This window comes from Diabrotica virgifera, chromosome 8 (genome assembly GCF_917563875.1).
Source record: "Diabrotica virgifera virgifera chromosome 8, PGI_DIABVI_V3a".
NCBI classification, from domain to species: domain Eukaryota; kingdom Metazoa; phylum Arthropoda; class Insecta; order Coleoptera; family Chrysomelidae; genus Diabrotica; species Diabrotica virgifera.
This window is the reverse complement of record NC_065450.1, coordinates 105,972,704-105,995,010: the sequence shown is the minus strand read 5'-3', so window position 1 is coordinate 105,995,010 and position 22,307 is coordinate 105,972,704. Positions and strand designations below refer to the sequence as shown.

Here is a 22,307-nt window from a genome sequence, read left to right as displayed (position 1 = left end):
TACGGATGCTGAGACTAAGGAAGATGAGGGAATTCTACAATTTACAATTCACGTCACATCTGCTCAGCGCGGTAAAGTTCCAACGAGACTGGTTCCCTTCATACTCCACACAGAGTAAATGTAAATCAAAAATGAATAACCATTTTCAATTTCGTTGCAAAACGAAAATACAGCCGAACCATATTCCAGTCCAATCAGAGAGTGCTGCAAGCACCTCTACCGGTTTCGAAACTCATTAGTCTCTCATCAGGAGGCACATATGCTGCTCTCCCTGATCCAACCAAAACAAACCCCAGCGTGCAGTCCCGAATTGCAACGAACGAAATGGCATAGATGCCCTAGCGGCAACTGCTAGCAAAAGACTAAGTTTTCACTCTAATGGCATATAACATATCCCACCAGAATGAAAACAATGGGAACCTTCTCTGGTTACACCTCCGAGGCTTCTACAATTTGCAAGCCATACGGATGCTGAGACTAAGGAAGATGAGGGAATTCTACAATTTACAATTCACGTCACGGTAGAGGTGCTTGCAGCACTCTCTGATTGGACTGGAATATGGTTCGGCTGTATTTTCGTTTTGCAACGAAATTGAAAATGGTTATTCATTTTTGATTTACATTTACTCTGTGTGGAGTATGAAGGGAACCAGTCTCGTTGGAACTTTACCGCGCTGAGCAGATGTGACGTGAATTGTAAATTGTAGAATTCCCTCATCTTCCTTAGTCTCAGCATCCGTATGGCTTGCAAATTGTAGAAGCCTCGGAGGTGTAACCAGAGAAGGTTCCCATTGTTTTCATTCTGGTGGGATATGTTATATGCCATTAGAGTGAAAACTTAGTCTTTTGCTAGCAGTTGCCGCTAGGGCATCTATGCCATTTCGTTCGTTGCAATTCGGGACTGCACGCTGGGGTTTGTTTTGGTTGGATCAGGGAGAGCAGCATATGTGCCTCCTGATGAGAGACTAATGAGTTTCGAAACCGGTAGAGGTGCTTGCAGCACTCTCTGATTGGACTGGAATATGGTTCGGCTGTATTTTCGTTTTGCAACGAAATTGAAAATGGTTATTCATTTTTGATTTACATTTACTCTGTGTGGAGTATGAAGGGAACCAGTCTCGTTGGAACTTTACCGCGCTGAGCAGATGTGACGTGAATTGTAAATTGTAGAATTCCCTCATCTTCCTTAGTCTCAGCATCCGTATGGCTTGCAAATTGTAGAAGCCTCGGAGGTGTAACCAGAGAAGGTTCCCATTGTTTTCATTCTGGTGGGATATGTTATATGCCATTAGAGTGAAAACTTAGTCTTTTGCTAGCAGTTGCCGCTAGGGCATCTATGCCATTTCGTTCGTTGCAATTCGGGACTGCACGCTGGGGTTTGTTTTGGTTGGATCAGGGAGAGCAGCATATGTGCCTCCTGATGAGAGACTAATGAGTTTCGAAACCGGTAGAGGTGCTTGCAGCACTCTCTGATTGGACTGGAATATGGTTCGGCTGTATTTTCGTTTTGCAACGAAATTGAAAATGGTTATTCATTTTTGATTTACATTTACTCTGTGTGGAGTATGAAGGGAACCAGTCTCGTTGGAACTTTACCGCGCTGAGCAGATGTGACGTGAATTGTAAATTGTAGAATTCCCTCATCTTCCTTAGTCTCAGCATCCGTATGGCTTGCAAATTGTAGAAGCCTCGGAGGTGTAACCAGAGAAGGTTCCCATTGTTTTCATTCTGGTGGGATATGTTATATGCCATTAGAGTGAAAACTTAGTCTTTTGCTAGCAGTTGCCGCTAGGGCATCTATGCCATTTCGTTCGTTGCAATTCGGGACTGCACGCTGGGGTTTGTTTTGGTTGGATCAGGGAGAGCAGCATATGTGCCTCCTGATGAGAGACTAATGAGTTTCGAAACCGGTAGAGGTGCTTGCAGCACTCTCTGATTGGACTGGAATATGGTTCGGCTGTATTTTCGTTTTGCAACGAAATTGAAAATGGTTATTCATTTTTGATTTACATTTACTCTGTGTGGAGTATGAAGGGAACCAGTCTCGTTGGAACTTTACCGCGCTGAGCAGATGTGACGTGAATTGTAAATTGTAGAATTCCCTCATCTTCCTTAGTCTCAGCATCCGTATGGCTTGCAAATTGTAGAAGCCTCGGAGGTGTAACCAGAGAAGGTTCCCATTGTTTTCATTCTGGTGGGATATGTTATATGCCATTAGAGTGAAAACTTAGTCTTTTGCTAGCAGTTGCCGCTAGGGCATCTATGCCATTTCGTTCGTTGCAATTCGGGACTGCACGCTGGGGTTTGTTTTGGTTGGATCAGGGAGAGCAGCATATGTGCCTCCTGATGAGAGACTAATGAGTTTCGAAACCGGTAGAGGTGCTTGCAGCACTCTCTGATTGGACTGGAATATGGTTCGGCTGTATTTTCGTTTTGCAACGAAATTGAAAATGGTTATTCATTTTTGATTTACATTTACTCTGTGTGGAGTATGAAGGGAACCAGTCTCGTTGGAACTTTACCGCGCTGAGCAGATGTGACGTGAATTGTAAATTGTAGAATTCCCTCATCTTCCTTAGTCTCAGCATCCGTATGGCTTGCAAATTGTAGAAGCCTCGGAGGTGTAACCAGAGAAGGTTCCCATTGTTTTCATTCTGGTGGGATATGTTATATGCCATTAGAGTGAAAACTTAGTCTTTTGCTAGCAGTTGCCGCTAGGGCATCTATGCCATTTCGTTCGTTGCAATTCGGGACTGCACGCTGGGGTTTGTTTTGGTTGGATCAGGGAGAGCAGCATATGTGCCTCCTGATGAGAGACTAATGAGTTTCGAAACCGGTAGAGGTGCTTGCAGCACTCTCTGATTGGACTGGAATATGGTTCGGCTGTATTTTCGTTTTGCAACGAAATTGAAAATGGTTATTCATTTTTGATTTACATTTACTCTGTGTGGAGTATGAAGGGAACCAGTCTCGTTGGAACTTTACCGCGCTGAGCAGATGTGACGTGAATTGTAAATTGTAGAATTCCCTCATCTTCCTTAGTCTCAGCATCCGTATGGCTTGCAAATTGTAGAAGCCTCGGAGGTGTAACCAGAGAAGGTTCCCATTGTTTTCATTCTGGTGGGATATGTTATATGCCATTAGAGTGAAAACTTAGTCTTTTGCTAGCAGTTGCCGCTAGGGCATCTATGCCATTTCGTTCGTTGCAATTCGGGACTGCACGCTGGGGTTTGTTTTGGTTGGATCAGGGAGAGCAGCATATGTGCCTCCTGATGAGAGACTAATGAGTTTCGAAACCGGTAGAGGTGCTTGCAGCACTCTCTGATTGGACTGGAATATGGTTCGGCTGTATTTTCGTTTTGCAACGAAATTGAAAATGGTTATTCATTTTTGATTTACATTTACTCTGTGTGGAGTATGAAGGGAACCAGTCTCGTTGGAACTTTACCGCGCTGAGCAGATGTGACGTGAATTGTAAATTGTAGAATTCCCTCATCTTCCTTAGTCTCAGCATCCGTATGGCTTGCAAATTGTAGAAGCCTCGGAGGTGTAACCAGAGAAGGTTCCCATTGTTTTCATTCTGGTGGGATATGTTATATGCCATTAGAGTGAAAACTTAGTCTTTTGCTAGCAGTTGCCGCTAGGGCATCTATGCCATTTCGTTCGTTGCAATTCGGGACTGCACGCTGGGGTTTGTTTTGGTTGGATCAGGGAGAGCAGCATATGTGCCTCCTGATGAGAGACTAATGAGTTTCGAAACCGGTAGAGGTGCTTGCAGCACTCTCTGATTGGACTGGAATATGGTTCGGCTGTATTTTCGTTTTGCAACGAAATTGAAAATGGTTATTCATTTTTAAAATTTTTTACTTTAACCATAACTATTATTAACTAAATATTTATTGCTGGAAATAAATTTTTGATAAAATAGTTTAATGAAATTTTAAATTAATTGGATTCATTAATTCTCATTACTTACTCAGTTCTATAATATTATGAACCTTGGACTGTGGAAGTTAAATTAAATTTATACTTGTTTTTGGCTGGCTAGCCAGCTAAAACCAAGTCACTTGTATGGTGATATGGAAAGATCGTACTCACTAGTTTGTTTTTTCCTCGAACCATTCCTTGAAAGTTAAATGGTGTTTACTAACCATTTGTTGCTTTCTTTATAATGTTTCGTACAAACAACAAGTTTTTCTTACCATATTATATTACATCTTCAAATTTACCGCTCAAATGCATTAGCGGTTGGTATTTCGCCTTGTTGTGTCAGTTTTGACTTCAAGGTCACTGTCTTTTACGGGATGGTTCGTTGTCTTTAGAAATGCCAATTTTGCCGAGTGGATTTGAATAGTGTAGAAGCTTTTGTGGTAACTTTTAATACCTTTTTTATAAATTTTGCTACTATTACCTTTTATAATCATTTTAATAATGTTACCTAAAGTCAAAATCAAACTAAATTAATATGCTTTTGTTGGAAGGTTGATCTTGTGATCTTACTTAGGTTCTCGGCGAATACAAGTTTTTTACATATTTTTTTAATCACATGTATGATAACCACATGCTGCTTTTGCTATTCAAAGTCTTTGTTAAACTGTAAACTGTACTTTTTATTGATTGTTTCTACAACCTAACGATTCAATGGTTCATTGTCTCAAGCTTTTTTTACAATTTTATACCTTTGACTGCTACATGTCTTTTTGAGGTAACACTGTTGTATTAACTTCTCTTTGGATGTTTGGTTTTTCATATTATTCTTTTTAGATGAACCGATGATGCTCTTTGATTAGAGAGCGAAACGTCTTCGAATAAATAGATGAAGTAGCCACCTTCTTTGTCTTATTTCTCCACCTATTGACCGAAAAACCCACCACTCTTCGAGTGATCCTTAATTTATATATACATATATATATATATATATATATATATATATATATATATATAATATATATATATATATATATATATATATATATATATATATATATATATATATATATATATATATATATATATATATATATATATATATATGCAAAATAATATACGGGAAATAAATATTCTCACCCTCGTCTGTGCTGCCATCTTGAGAACGTTTTCGCTGTCTACAGCTCATCAGTCAAGCTCTCAGAACAGACGAAGATGTAGAATATTCCCTCCGTATACCCGCGGCCGTAAGACAGCCATGCAGTCCTTATGGGACTAGCGCAATCTGAGTTAGCTAGAAGCAACCTACCTTGCTCGTTTCGGTACGAAACCGATCTGTGCTTCCACTTTGAAGCCACTAGATGTCACCTCGTATTTATTTAAAAATACCTACGGCGTCAAACAAGCAGGAAATAATCGCAACTTTCTACTTTTCAAAAGTATGAAAATAATATGCAAAATAATATACGGGAAATAAATATTCTCACCCTCGTCTGTGCTGCCATCTTGAGAACGTTTTCGCTGTCTACAGCTCATCAGTCAAGCTCTCAGAACAGACGAAGATGTAGAATATTCCCTCCGTATACCCGCGGCCGTAAGACAGCCATGCAGTCCTTACGGGACTAGCGCAATCTGAGTTAGCTAGAAGCAACCTACCTTGCTCGTTTCGGTACGAAACCGATCTGTGCTTCCACTTTGAAGCTACTAGATGTCACCTCGTATTTATTTAAAAATACCTACGGCGTCAAACAAGCAGGAAATAATCGCAACTTTCTACTTTTCAAAAGTATGAAAATAATATGCAAAATAATATACGGGAAATAAATATTCTCACCCTCGTCTGTGCTGCCATCTTGAGAACGTTTTCGCTGTCTACAGCTCATCAGTCAAGCTCTCAGAAGCTATATATATATATATATATATATATATATATATATATATATATATATATATATATATATATATATATATATATATAAAAAAGTACTGAGATAACAGCTGGGAAAACCCTGGTACTGAGGAAGCAATGAAAGACTGGTGCTTCAAAGTGAGTGCCTTTTATTTTGGTCAAGCTTTCGCCTATTGTTTTTAGGCTTCTTCAGGACTTGCTACAAAGAAGAACATTCTTTACAAATATGCTTAAAGATAGAACAAGCAATTCTTACCGAAATAGGTGCACTAGTGCTCAGTGAAAATAAGAATACATCTTTTACCTTGCCTTTTTTGTGTATACATAAGTAATACAGATATTTTTGTTGTTATTATTTAGCTAATAAAACCAGATATCGAAACTGAGTCAGATCCTCTCTATTCAACCTAATCCATTGTAAGAAAATTTGGACAAGTGTCGTTAGAAATTTGAAGCACCAGTCTTTCATTGCTTCCTCAGTACCAGGGTTTTCCCAGCTGTTATCTCAGTACTTTTTTATTTACTAGTAACCCAATTACTCCTTGGACGTTTTTATATATATATATATATATATATATATATATATATATATATATATACATACAGGGTGTCCCCGAAAATAGTGCGTTCCTTAAAGGTACAGGTAGAAGGCATAATGTAGAGCAAAAAAAAAAAGAACAAAACTATAACGAAAGATGTGTATTGGAGATGATTCATATAAAGAAAGATCAACGTTGTATAAACAACAAAACTGACATCAAGGATCTCTCCAATATATATCATAATTTAATAAATTGATTTTATTTTTATAAATGTACCTCTGGCAAAAATTTTAAATACGGTCCTTAACGGACGGCAATTTAAATTCTGCCATATGTTTTCAAGAGCCAAGCCCGCATTCCACAACAAAACGCCAAGCCAACAAGTTCAATGTAAATTTTAGTGCTCTATTTATGTAATGTTTATTATGATTAATTAAAGTGCTTATTGAAAATGGCATGTAGCCGAAACGTTTAAGCCATAACAAAGTGTTTTATTTATAAGACCGAAAAACCCATGAATTAAAAAGTTTCTATCTTCTTCTTCTTCTTTTGCCCTTTAATTCGTCCAATTTTGAACATAGGCTTCCCCCAGCTTCCTCCATTCGCTTCTGTTTAGTGCTTTCTGTTTCCAGTGCGTTCCTCCTATCTTTTTAATGTTGTCTCCCCATCTCATCTGGGGTCGTCCACTTGCTCTCTTTCCTGTCCATGGTCTCCATTGTTGTATCGTGGTATTCCACCTATTGTCCGTTTGTCTAGCGTTATGACCTGCGAAGCTCCATTTTAGCCTGGCTATATGTTGTCCTGCGTCTTTGACTTTTGTTTTATTTCTTACCCAGTTGTTTTGCTTTTTGTCTGTCAATTTTACTCCTAACATTACTCTCTCCATGGAGGTAAGGGATCGGACTCAACAACAATACATCAATCGAACCAAAAGTCAACCTCACCTGCACGAGTGGTAATCTAAAATTACCCGGTGCCTCCTGCTACAGGGAATCAAGGAAATGTGATCCCTACAACTCACCAACCCGCCTGGCCAGCGTGGTGTTTTAAGGCTATTTTCCCCAAACTAACAATGTCGAACTTGCAACAAAAAGTTTCTATAGTTTAGAATAATAGCTGATCTGGTTGAAAAGGGGTTGAGGTTTATCGGGTAAGCAGCTGAATGAAAAACCAAGTTGTACTCTGTTTAACTATTCATTATATTTCGCCAACTCTCATTGGCAACATCAGATGAAGTCAATTGAGGTTAATGGTAATATGATCTTAATAATAGAGAGTTATCAAGTAAAATTCTATCCATCCGTTATTTTGACACGTAAACGCTATTTTTTTACGCTGTAAGTTTTAACGTATATGTAATTTTAGAGTTATCAAGTGGTCGAATTCCTGCTTCACGTTAATAGTTGGCAGCTGTCAGTCAAATTTTGTATTTGACAGCAAAATAATTAAATTTGTTTAAATTTTTTTCTGCTTTTGTTTTCTTTCACCCAAGATATACATAGTATTTTGTAATTTTGCCTTGTTTTGTACAATTTGGATTTCAAATTTTTCTAAAAAATATGGAAGAGATCTTAGAACAGGCAATGTTACTTGAAGCCAATGACAATGATATAGAGTACTTAATACTAAATCTCGTTTTAAATGATGATAACGTTCAAAATCAAAATGTACATCCTGTCTTTAATTTCGATACCTTAGAACCTGAACAAGCCAAACAGTATTTTCGGTTTGAAAAACAGGATATTCCAAGGCTTGTACAATTGTTAGGGATACCAGATATAATTGTAACAGAAACTGGCCATACATGTACTGGTAAGTAATGCTGAGAGGAACTAAAACTTTAAACTCAACCAAACCAAAACAGTCAACCAAAACCAAGCCAAGAAAACAAAGACAAAACACCTGTTAACATACAGAAATAAAATTTCATAACACAACATATTTATTACATGAACATTACAGAACTGAAATGGCCGAGTCACTCCGAGTCTTGCCGAATTGGTGCGATTCGCTGCTAAAGTTACCGTATTTCAAGCCCGCTATCCGACCTACCGTAACGGAGCACGTTAACGTTTAAATCATTTCCGTTATTCAATATTCATACTGCGCATGCTTCATTGCTAAAATAACGTTACCGTATTCTCCTCGAGTTACTTGATAACTCTCTAATAACATCAAAAATACACTGCAATGGATACAATTTTACATTATAGCTTGATTAAGGTGGATTAGTTTAAATTAATTTATTTTATATTGACATTCCATCAAATAAATTTCCATAATTTTCTCCATAGCTACAGCTACCTGAAGAAAGGAATGCCAAACGTCTAGAATGTTTTAATCAAACAACAAGGAGAGGTTAACGCGAGTTAATAGTAGATTAAAGGTAAAAGTAGATATCGGCATGGCCCGCAACAAGGATGAAAAAAAAATATACATAAGATGGAATGCAACCATAGACACGTGTTTCTGACTTATTAGTCGTCATCAGTATGGTATAGCCAAGTTAGAATAGGTGTATGTTAACTTGGGAAAGATCACTACAGGAGCAATGCATCTAGACGTTTGGCATTCCTTTCATCAGGTAGCTATAGCTTCCTCCGTGGATGTGTTAGTTGTTGCTCTGGAATCCTGAAGGTCTTCTAACATTACAGCCACAAATTGGTTGTTTGCTCCTGTAGTGATCTTTCCCAAGTTAACATACACCTATTCGAACTTGGCTATACCATACTGATGACGGCTAATAAGTTAGAAACACGTGTCTATGGTTGCATTCCATCTTATGCATATTTTATTTTTTTTTCATCCTTGTTGCGAGCCATGCCGATATCTACTTTTACCTTGAATCTACTATTAAATCGCGTTAACCTCTCCTTGTTGTTTGATTAAAACGTTCTAGACGTTTGGCATTCCTTTCCTCAGGTAGCTGTAGCTTCCTCCGTGGATGTGTTAGTTGTTGCTCTCGAATCCTGAGGGTGTTCTAACATTACAGCCACAAATTGGTTGCATTGTTCCTGAAGTGATCTTTCCCGAGTTAACATACACCTATTCTAACTTGGCTATTCGCTGTGTGCAAGTACCTGGAGGGGATACGAGAAACGATCGTGCGCGAGTCGCGGAAAAACCTTACAACTTTCTAACATATATAACTTAAATATTTCATATTGTCAAATTCACGTATATTTCTGCCAGTGAAGAAAATGGGATTTCGCAAATGCTGTGTTATAAATGTAAAAATTATGTTGCTCCACAATATTGATATGATATGCAATTATTAAAGTGAATTTAATTAATCGTATATTACTTGTAGTACTGCATTTGAATTATGAATTTTATTTACTACATACTTACAATGTTTACGTTTAAATAACATAACTTACTTTTTCTTCTTATTCTTTTTTTGGGCTATGGCCTTGACAATTATCCTGTAACCAGGACTAATATAATTGGCCAATATAATTAAAAGTGCTAAAAATGTTGCTGAGCTATGAAACCAGGTGTCGCTTTTCCGAACTTGCACGGTCTGATACCATACTTGCACCATACTGATGACGACTAATAAGTCAGAAACATGTGTCTATGGTTTCATTCCATCTTATGCATATTTTATTTTTTTTTTCATCCTTGTTGCGAGCCATGTCGATATCTACTTTTACCTTGAATCTACTATTAACTCGCGTTAACCTCTCCTTGTTATACCGGGTGGTGAATTGGAAAATGGGCCATAGGAAACTCAATGTAAAATTCTAAATTGTTGAATTCCTGCTTCCCTAATTATTTTACATCAAAGGTCATGAGAAGCTATTTGTCAAGGATTAAAATATGTATTAAAAACAAAAGTTAAAATTGTTCTGCGATTTAAACACATTGCAAATTTTTGAAAAATATACATTTGCCATAGTAAGTGCGTAAAAGTAAGACCACACGTTACTATTTCTCACAGTACGCAAACTATTGACTGAATAAAACATCTTTATTATTACTACTTTCTCCTCAACTGAGGACATATTTTCAACTTTATTGTTTTTTAAACAATAAATGATAAAATAAAAATACTGACAGTTCAAAATATTGTTAATATAATAATTTCATTGTGAGCGAACGCAATCTTATACACAGTCTTGCACTGTGTGTGGCCTAAATTTGGCAAATACTTTGATAAAATTTATTATATTTTACAAAATTTTGGAATGTGTTTAATTCGTAGAACAGTTTTAACAATTGTTTTCAATAAAGATTTCAATTCTCTGCAAATAGTTTCTCATGTCTTCTGATGTAGAATAATTAGGGAAGCAGGAATTCGACAGTTTAGAACTTTACATTGAGTTTCCTATGGCCCGTTTTCCAATTCTCCACCCTGTACCTATATTTATATACAGAGTAAGTTTTATTTATGGAAACACTCAATTATCTCGAAAACGGCTTCCACGATTTTTATAGATTTTGGTAGGTAGGGGTTTTCTAATGCGGCCGGTATTATAGTGCTAATTACATTGTTGTCATATTTTCCGTTTTTCTGGAAATTTAATGAACTTTCTTATTTCAAATGGAACACCCTGTATATTTTTGCGTTTTGAAATCCTTAAGAAATACCGATTATTTTTCATGTTATATTCCCTATATCTACATGCCATAAGTTCGAAGTTATTGCTACATTTATTAAAAAAAAATTAAATAAATTGTTAGAATCAATTTTTTTGGCCCGGGTAAACACTATTGTAGGTTGTTTGGATCATTGGGAACAAAAAAGATCTTTTATATTTTTTCTCTAAAATGAATCGTTTCCGAGTTATAAATAATTTAAAACTGAAAAAAATCGAATAATGACGATTTTCAAGGTTCAAGAGCTCAAATTAACAATGTTATTTTTGAAACTGCGAAGTACACAAATTCAAGCTCAAGGCTTATTTTATCAGTTGCCGATAAGTAATTTGAGATGGTTTCATTTTAAAACATTGTTTTTAGTTGTTAATGCGTCCTGTCCGTCCTGTCATAAGCACTTTATTAAAAATTAAAAAGCAATGTTATACAATAAAAGGGGGCAAAAAATCTTATGGCAAGCTATTAGAAGAAGAGTTGGGCTTGCATTTAGGTAGGTACTTTAAAATTTAAAAAACTATATTTTTTACTTGTGTTCTTGAACCTTGATAATCGTCATTATTCGATTTTTTTTCAGTTTTAAATTGTTTATAATCGAAAACGATTAATTTCAGAGAAAAATTACAAAAGATCTTTTTTGTTCCCAATGATCCAAACAACCTAAAATAGTGTTTACCCAGGCCAAAAAAATTGATTTTTATAATTTGTTAAAAAATTTTTTTAAAAATAAATGTAGCAATAACTCCGAAATTATGGCACTTAGGTATAGGGAATATAACATGAAAAATAATCGATATTTCTTAAGGATTTCCAAACGCAAAAAATATACAGGGTGTTCTATTTGAAATAAGAAAGTTCATTAGATTTCCAGAAAAACGGAAAATATGACAACAGTGTAATTAGCACTATAATATCGGCCGCATTAAAAAACCCCTACCTACCAAAATCTATAAAAATCGTGGAAGCCGTTTTCGAGATAATTGAGTGTTTCCATACATAAAACTCACTCTGTATATCATAATTCATAATTTAGTAGTGGATTAGTAGTAACAGTAGTAATTTGGATTTAATTTCTATGTTCACAGTATACATAGATTTGAATATTGATTGACCTAATAGCTTGTTTTGAAACGGTACGAAAATCACTGTAAATGTAATGTAAATACAATAATAGTGTAGCGAGTTTACAGTTAAAATAAAACTCACGCATCGATTTATTTATACAACTTTTCAGTTTTAATTTATCTTATACACTAAACTAAAAATAACACCGAGCTCTGCTTAAATACATCATAACGTCATTCTGGAGAATTCTGGACTTGCCATCTCTATTTTACTGACATTCCTGCAATTTCCGCACGCCTCTCCTCGACGCTTCCAGTTTGTTCTCGACTATGTAGAGATGGAACCGTTACTGCGGTCGGTCGAAATTAATCCTTGCGTTACATTGCTCCCCTCTTATGTCACGATCAGCAACTCTAAAAATGAAGGCCCAGGATGGCGGAATCTACAGGACTCTCCAGCTCTCCATACACCCCGCAAGAAGAAATAACAGTCTACTGTTTTTAAAGGGTTCGACATCTTTGGGTTAATGCCACACACAGTAATTTGTACATCACTTCAAGCATGCTTCTCACAATCTTACAATCCAGATTTTCTAGTGCATGGCCTATTTTTGGTAAAGCCAAATTTTCGATGTCATAATTGCACACGCTTCAAATTAGAGCATACCATGTAGACGAGCGACACACCCCCAAAAAAACGCTTATTTCTCGAGATACTGACCATGGAGAGGTTAATGGCCAATTTTAGTCACACTGTATGTTTTCGATGGTGCTGAAAACGAAAATAAGGTTTATTTTGAATTTTATGTGGGAGAACATTGTCAAAATCGCAATTTTACCCTAAAAATAAAAAAAAAAATGAAATCACGTTTTTTGCGTTTACCTCGTTACAACTCTGTTCGATTTTAATATTTTTTCTGAAATGTTTACAGCATATAGCTCTAACATTTCTGAAGATAACGGTACCTGTTTCAAGCTTTCAGGCTGATTCTGATATTAATTTTTTCAAGTAAAAGGTGCAGATTTGTGCATTGTAAAGTTTAATAAAAAAAGTTGAGTAACGAAATTTGAAATTTAGCTTTTTAATCACGTTTATGTTAAAACATAGAGTACAAAGAAGTTTTCTGGAAAGTTTTAGATCGAAATGTTTTATAGAAAAAAAAATAGGGCAACTTTTAATATCGACATTAGAAATCCCCAAAATAACGCTCATTTTTCGAGCTACTGACCATGAGTTACGAACGGCTAATTTTGGTATTACTTTATATTTTTGACAGTGTTGAAAACTAAAATGAGATTTATTTTAAATTTTAGGTGGAGAAATATTGTCAAAATCGCAATTTTACCCTAAAAATAAAAAAATGAAATCACGTTTTTTTTTAGTTTAACTCGCTAAACTCTGGTCAATTTTAATATTTTTTTCTAAAGTTTGTACAGTATATATTGCTCACTTTTCTGAAAATGGTATCTGTTTCAAGCTTTTATTCTTATTCTAGTAAAAGTTATGAATTTTTTAAAGTACAAGGTGCAGATTCGTAAATTGCAAATTTTAATCCCAAAAGTTGGCTGACAAAATTTTAAATTTAGATTTATAATTACATTCTCGTTGAAACAGTGTACAAGGAAGTTTTCTGGAAAGTTTTAGAACAAAATGTTTTATAGAAAACAAATGGTGCAACTTTTAACATCGACGTTATAAATCCCCAAAATAACGCTAATTTTTCGAGGTACTGATCATGGGTGGTGAATGGCTAATTGTGGTCTTACTTTATGTTTTTTATGGTGCTGAAAACGAAAATGAAGTTTATTTTGAATTTTAGGTGGGGGAATATTGTCAAAATCGCAATTTTATCATAAAAATAAAAAAAATTAAACCACGTTTATCTTAAAATTAAAAGTTGCACCATTTTTTTCTCTATAACACATCTAGATCTGAAACTCCCCATAAAACTTGTTTGGACTCTATAGTTTAACATAAACGTGATCAAATAGATACATTTTAAATTTTGTCACTTAATTGTTGCGATTTAACTTTGCAATTCACGAATTTTCGCCTTTTATTTTAAAAAATTTATAACTTTCATGAAAAAAAGACTAAAAGTCTACAACAGCTTTTATAATCTTCATAAAGGTGACAAATATATGCTGTAAAAATTTCAGAAAAAAAAATTAAAATAGAACAGAGTTGTAGCGAGTTAAACGTAAAAAACGTGATTTTTTTTTTCATTTTTAAGTAAAAATTGCGATTTAGACAATGTTACCTCACATAAAATTCAAAATAAACCTCATTTTCATTTTCCGCACCATCCAACACCTAAAGTAAGACCAAAATTAGCCATTCACCGTCCTGGTCAGTATCTCGAAAAATAAGTGGTATTTTGGGGATGTATAACGTCTATATTAAAAGTTGGACAATTTTTTTTTCTATGAAACTTTTGTACCCAAAACTTTCCAGAAAACTTCTTTGTACTCAGTGTTTTAACATAAATATGATTAATAAGATTAATTTCAAATTTCGTCGCTCAAGTTTTGAGATTAAACTTTGCAATTCACGAATCTGCACCTTGTACTTTAAAAAATTCATAACTTTTACTAGAATAGACTAAAAGCTTCAAACAGATACCTTTGTTTTTAGAAAAGTGAGCAATATATACTGTACAAAACTTTGGAAAAAAATATTAAAATGGACCAGAGTTGTAGCGAGTTAAACGCAAAAAACGTGATTTCATTTTTTTATTTTTAGGATCAAATTGCGATTTTGACAATATTCCTCCACCTAAAATTTAAAATAAATCTCATTTTCGTTTTCAACACTGCCAAAAATATAATGTAAGACCAAAATTAGCCATTCACCACCCATGGTCAGTATCTCGAAAAGTAAGCGTTATTTTGGGGATTTCTAATGTCGATATTAAAAGTTGCACTATTTTTTGCGTATAACACATTTTGATCTAAAACTTTCCACAAAACTTCTTTGTACTCGATATTTTAACATAAACGTGATCAAAAAGCTAAATTTCAAATTTTGTCTCTCAACTTTTTCCATTAAACTTTACAGTGCACAAATCTGCAACTTTTATATTAAAAAATGCATAACCCTTATCAGAATAAGACTGAAAACTTGGAAACATATACTGTTGTCTTTAGAAATGTTAAAACTATATACTGTAAAAATTTCAGAAAAAAATATTAAAATAGAACAGAGCTGTAGCGAGGTAAACTAAAAAAAAAGTTATTTCATTTTTTTTATTTCTAAGGTAAAATTGCGATTTTGACAATGTTCCTGCACATAGAATTAAAAATAAACCTCATTTTCGTTTTCAGCACCATCGAAAACATACAGTATGACTAAAATTGGCCATTCACCCCTCCGTAGTCAGTACCTGGTCATTTTGGGGGTGCCTGCCGCTCTAGACCAGGGCGCATCTGTAAAAATATTAGTACATTTGGACGTTGAGAGGTGACTCAAATTTTTTTGCAGAAATTGCTTGAAAATAACTCAAATAATAATATTTGAGTTATCCTCCCTCTCAAAAAGGTCCGGAACATTGTTTAAATAATCAAAATGTCAAAAAATGAAGGAAAAATTCGATTCGTATTCATTTCCGAGAAAAGTTGTATTGACATAAAAGTTGTGTAATTAAATTTCCTACAATAGAGAGTTGGTTGAAAATTTAAAAAATAGTCACCCTTGTTGCAAAATAGCAATAATTGGGAAAAAACTATACAAAAACAAGTATTCGCATTTTACGTTTTTCAACCATTTATGCTAAACTTAGGACCTTCAAATTTCACCCAAAAAAACTATATGATACAGTTAAACAATACTGTAAATTTCATTAAGATCGGTTTAACAGATTTTGCAAAATAAATTTTGCAATTCAGCTTTCGCAAAAAAAATTCATTTTTTCAAACTGTTACAGGACTGAAAATAAAGCAGATAGCAAGTTGAAATTTTTTTTGCTTATAGAAGTGTACTGTACCTTTCATTTGCAATTTGCAAAACTAAAATCGATTAACCACCACGGCGTCAGGAATTTTTTTAAATAAACATTAATTATTGGTGTTGCGCGCAGGACACCGGATAGTTTGCTCTGATTGGGCATTCCAATGATCTTTGATAATTATTGATACATTTTAATTTTTATTACATTTCGATATAAATAAATAAAATTGTTTATTGCAAAATAAAAACACATACTCTATCCTTTGAAATAACACTTTTTTTAGCAAAAACTTTCTTTGTTCATATATTTTAACTTGAGAATAAAAGTTTATTATTTTTAAACATATACAATTGTTTAAACAATATTTCACAAACAATAATAAAATAAGTTTGTTTTTTGTGGAATTAAAATATTAAAATACAACAAAATATAGAGTAAGAAAATAATATATTAGATGAAGATTGGAAGAAATTTTGGTGGAAATCAACTTCATGTGAATCGAACACCGCTGTCCTGCGCGCAGCACCAATAATTAATGTCTATTTAAAAAAATTCCTGACGCCGTGGTAGTTAATCGATTTAAATTTTGCAAATTGCAAATGAAAGGTACAGTACACTTCTATACGAAAAAAAAAAAAATTTCAACTTGCTATCTGCTTTATTTTCAGTCCTGTAACATTTTGAAAAAATGAATTGTTTTTGCGAAAGCTGGATTGCAAAATTTATTTTGCAAAATCTATTGAACCGATCTTAACGAAATTTATAGTATTATTTTACTGTATCATAAAGTTTTTCTGGATGAAATATGAAGGTCATAAGTGTAGCATAAATGGTTGAAAAACGTAAAATGCAAATACTTGTTTTTGTATGGTTTTTTTCGCAATTATTGCTATTTTGCAACAAGGGTGACTATTTTTTCAACTTTTAACTAATTCTATATTGTAGGAAATTTAATTACGCAACTTTTATGTCAGTACATCTTTTATGGGAAATGAATTCTTTTAAAGTTATAATCAAAAAACGAAGAAAAAAATCGAATTTTTCCTTCATTTTTTGACATTTTAATTATTTAAACAATGTTCCGGAGCTTTTTGAGAGGGAGGATAACTCAAATATTATTATTTGAGTTATTTTCAAGCAATTTCTGCAAAAAAATTTGAGTCACCTCTCAACGTCCATCTCAAAACAGATGGGCCCTGGACTACTCGCCTAATATGCTCTTGTAACTTGGATTGTCTGAGTAAAGCGGCGTATCCATTTCGCAAGACTGCCGCGCGCGGTCCGGCTCGCGGGTTTAACTTGGTATTATCCTCGCGCGGCGCACCATCATGATTTTATTTTAAATCAACTTGTGCCGCACGCTGCACTTCGAGCCATCTCGTACAACCGTACATGTAGCACCGTAGTTAATTTAGTTAATCATGGATGTATCATGTATTCCTGCTGCTTTTATTCAAATTCACGAACTTTTAAAAAATAAAAGACGTAAAAATAGCAACTCTTACTTTCATAAAGTTACGGCAATTGCCATTATCCATGATCATTTAACCTTCGGCCGGGCGCGCCTTAAAAAGTTACAACGTTCGTCGCGCAGCAGCAATTTGTTGCCATGTCGTTCCTTATTTTTTTCGACTTTTTTATTATTGATTAACTGTATCGTTATTTATTTTGTCAAAAAATATGAAAACTTTACTAATTTAACTAATTTTCTTAAATTGTACAAATAACTTTAAAAAAATGACTAAAATATAAAGGTATATTTTGAAAAACCCCTAAAAAGGGCTACATCACAGAACTAGTTTTCGATCGGATGACCGATCAGCATCAGTGCTTACCTAAAATTCGTATAACCTTCTTCTTCTTTTTAATATGTTTACTTACATAAAAAAATAATTTTTCTACGGGTAACGGTTAAAAAGTTATTCTAATTGTTTATAAGTAAGCAAAAAAATCGACATGTTTTTGCAAAATAATTTTACACTGTTTAAAATTATTTTTTGTCATTTATTTTCAATTAGGTAATAGTATAAATGTTCTTCTTTCATAAACTGTCCGAAGTATTATTGTAACCTCATAATTTTCTGACTTATAGTGTTGCAAAAAAAATGAATTTGGGAAAAACAAATTAAATAACTTTTAAACTATTTGATCAATTGCTTTGAAATTTAAAATATAATTTAAGTACAAGAAGTCTCAGCATTCCGTGTAATAAGGAGGTTGTAAGTTAATTTTTACATAAGTTATGAATATTTATAAAAACTCAAAATTTATGATTTATTTTGCAATTTTCTAAGCAACCAATAAGGATGGACATATTCAGCGAACGCCATATTGAAGTTTTTTATACGATTTATGAGTTTCTTACTCTCAAATTTGTTTAAAGTGCTTAACTTTTTGGTAATAGACGAAAAATGCGAAAATTTACCGTTTTTTTATCTTCATTTGTTTATAACTATGTATATCATCAAAATCGGCTGCAGGAAACATATAGGTTAATAATATAGATGTCCATACTACTCAAAAAATTTGGTCTCGGCCTGGAGGGGGATGTGTCACGAGAAATATCTTATTTCTCTGGACTCTGGACTATGTAGGTCGCGTCCAGAGTCCCGGGTCACCAATAAATGCCGTAGGTTGGGTACAGCGTTTCCGATCGTTTTCGTTATCAGTCAAGTGCGATATTTCAACTTTTTGGTAAGAAACTCGTCTTGTTCTTTTTTACTACTTATTTTACTCATTTCGCTAGGTTAAAACCTGTACCAGCCGTACGTTGCAATGCTCGAAAATAACTAAAAGACGCCGCTTCCAACATTTGAAGTCGCTAATAGCAGATAGACACTGCGTTCTTCGACATCCAATAGAGACCGTTTCCATTATTTATTGTATAAAGCACACATACGCAACCTACTACGTGACAGTGTAGGCAGCGTACGGCGTTTATTGGTGACTACCGCCTGTAAAGCCGTGTACAGCAATTTGATGCTACGTTCGGAGTACGATAACAGACCGCAACTATTATTTATTGTATTAAGCATACAGGCGCGACCTACGACGTGACTCTGTACGCAACCTACGACGTTTATTGGAGACCACATCCTTACAGATTGTTCTCGACTATCTCCAAAAGGAACCGTTACTGTTGTCGGTCGAAATTAATTCTTTGGTTACAATAGCATTCGAAAATTTTATTGATTTAGAATTTTGATTTTTATATTAATTTTTTATTTTTAGAAAACTAGTACAATATATTCAAAAATTGGACTTTAATGGTGTGTCTGGCCACATTAAATTCAGAGGAGGTCCATCACGTTTCTCCACTATAAACATCGTCCAATGGTACAACGAGAACCAACATATCGTGGGCAGTTTCAACCCTAACGTTACTCACAACAGGGCCGAAATCAATGGTGGTAATCTAACCCTCTACGATCCGCTCATTAAATGGTATACGGAAAACGGAGCAGTACCAGAAGATGGAACACTACCCCCTCCCACTTGCGCTTTGGAAGGATTGGCAAAGGCATTCAACGTTAGCTGTCAGACTGCTGCGATTATTTTGAACATCTTTTTAGTCGCTGTTCTGCTCATAATTGTAGTCGTTGTGGTCTTCTACATGAAGAGAAAATATGCTTTGAAGGTTGAGAAAACGAAGAACTATATGAGGTAATAATCAAATATATTGCGGAATATATTATTTCTCAAGGGTTTCACGAAATTTTTTACTAAAACTTTATTTGGTTTTAGATCTCTCGGTATTCCATTTGACATGCACAATACCAGCGACCTCGACAAATGGGAGATACGTAGGGAATGCGTAGTCATCAACAGAAAACTGGGAGAGGGAGCTTTCGGTACTGTATATGGAGGTGAAGTATCAGTAGACAACAACAGCAACTGGACAGCAGCAGCAGTAAAAACTCTCAAAGTAGGATCTACGACAGAAGAAAAACTCGACTTCCTTTCGGAAGCAGAAGCAATGAAACGTTTCGACCATAAAAATATCGTTAAACTCTTGGGAGTTTGCACCAAAGAGGAACCTGTCTACACCATTATGGAATTCATGCTGTACGGCGATCTCAAAACGTATCTTCTCGCTCGTAGACACCTGGTTAAGTCTGATATTGAGGAGTCTGAGGAAGTCAGTCCAAAGCGTTTGACTAATATGTCCTTAGATGTAGCAAGAGGACTGAGTTATTTGGCGGAGATGAAATTCGTTCATAGAGATATTGCTTCGAGAAATTGTTTAGTGAATGCTCAACGTTCTGTGAAGATTGGCGATTTTGGTATGACCAGAGCAATGTTTGATAATGACTACTACAAGTTTACCAGGTAAGAGATAATTACTAGCTAGGTATTTTATTTTATTCGCAATTCTTATTAACGTTGGGGCGATCTTTACTATTTCAATTATTGGGATTTTCGAACTATTCAGATAATTCATTCGATCTTTATTATTAACAGTTCTTCCGATAGTTATCTACACGGGTATGGACATTTTTTTTTTGTTGGAAAGTTGTTCTGATGATTTTAACTGGTTTATATGATTGACAATGCGCTTAATCCAATAATGAACTCCGTTTTGTCGTAGCACGTCAAGTGTTTTTTACAAATAAATTGGGTATGTTTTTTCAAATACTTTTACTCAAAAGAGATATAAGTTACTACATATAAAAATAGCTGAAGTTATGTTTATTATTTTAGAGATTTATTGTTGAATTCAAATGAGCTTGTAAATTTATCTAAAATCGATTCTTTACTATGAGACTGCGCTTAGTACATTTTTGCTTATAAATTATAAGAATATAAAATATGAGAAATGCCCTTCGATAGCATCTAGCAGTAGTCTGCTATCATTGTTGTGCTAAATTGTCCAAGGTATTTTGTTTACCTGCATCCCGCATATTCTCAGGAAAATAGTCCAGTAGGAGTGGAAAAAATGTATCTTTAACACATTGCGTGCCACGTCGCTCATATATGAGAGACACAGATACACGTACGACTGACTTTTATTGCCGTGGATATGCCGTGGCCCCCGAGAGTATTATCCCGATTACGGCGTGGCACGCAATGTGTTAACTTATATTAGATTCATTTTACTATATTTTTGTAAAGATCTTTATTGTTACCCAAAAACTTTTTCCAAAACCGTTAAATGCGAAGTATTCTTCTCTCTGGAGATGTCATATTGTTGACATACTTTGTAACGGATAGCTCTTTCAGGCGACAGACTCAGTAAAACACAGGTTAAAAACAAAGTAAATATATTCAGGATATTTATACACAGTTCAAAATAAATAAAATAAAATATAATTCTATCTTCGCCCCGTTCCTACACAATATTTACAAAAGCAATCACGCTACACGGAATCAATATTTCTACACACTCAGACTCACATTTCAATCAAATGCGATAACAATCAAACACCGACACCCAGTCACCCATCTACCGTCTCCATATCGGAGATGGCCACTACCGCTGCCCACCTCGGCAAAGTTCCAATTCAATCCATTGCATATCTTCCGTTTGAGTTCTTCCTGGTTCAGTACGCCAAGAGGAACTGATTTAATGATTATTCTTCCTCTTCTTAAATACATGCTCGGTAACCATCCAACGGAGAGGTGGCATGTAGTGGGGTTGCACCGGCAGTAAACTTGTTCGATCCTCTGCGGTTGATCTGCCGAAGGCCGGCTGCAGGCATCATATCATTACAACTTTTGATCCGATAGATATGGCCTAATCAATAAAGATGTGTCCGTCTTTTGCGAGAGATTTGACAAACTATTTCATAAGGTCTAGTTTTATATGGAGAAGAGGACGGAGAATTTTTTCTGGTGTACCAGAAGTTTTCTTGCTGGCCAACCATAAGCATCCTTGGCTCTCAACTCTCCATTGACCAGTGATTTTTTCGGTCCCGACTGTTCCATAGACATAAAAATTTATGATATTTGGTATGTACTTAGTGTAACCAGTTTATTACCCAAGCAGCATTGACAAAATCGTCGCACGTTTGTCAACGGTAATTTTCATGTTAATTTTTGGAAGAATGATTGCCAAGTTCTCATAGGTCTCTTTCAATAACACATAATATTCAATTTTAAGCTGCGCTAAGAGAAGCGGTTGAGTTAGTGCCACTCCACTAAACTAGATTTTCTTTTTGGGTGAAGTAAGGCACATCATTCTTTTCACGATATCTGAACTAGGAAAAAGACATTCCAGGTAGTACCTAATAAATATTTACTGTTGAGGGCCTCTCAGCAACTCAGTACCATCTTCGGGAAAATCCATATATATATATATATATATATATATATATATATA

At 34.9% G+C, this 22,307-nt stretch overlaps 1 protein-coding gene across 4 annotated transcripts in view; it reads left to right on the top strand.

Annotated features, from left to right (window-relative positions):
• The window catches only part of LOC114344933 (uncharacterized), a 1,261,996-nt gene that overhangs the window by 815,352 nt on the left and 424,337 nt on the right, over window positions 1-22,307 (top strand). For all 4 annotated transcript variants that reach the window (XM_050658192.1, XM_050658190.1, XM_050658191.1 and 1 more), the window contains 2 exons: window positions 19,220-19,651; window positions 19,733-20,317. In XM_050658192.1, coding sequence (XP_050514149.1) covers window positions 19,220-19,651; window positions 19,733-20,317 — 1,017 coding nt within the window. The remainder of the gene's footprint in view (window positions 1-19,219; window positions 19,652-19,732; window positions 20,318-22,307) is intronic.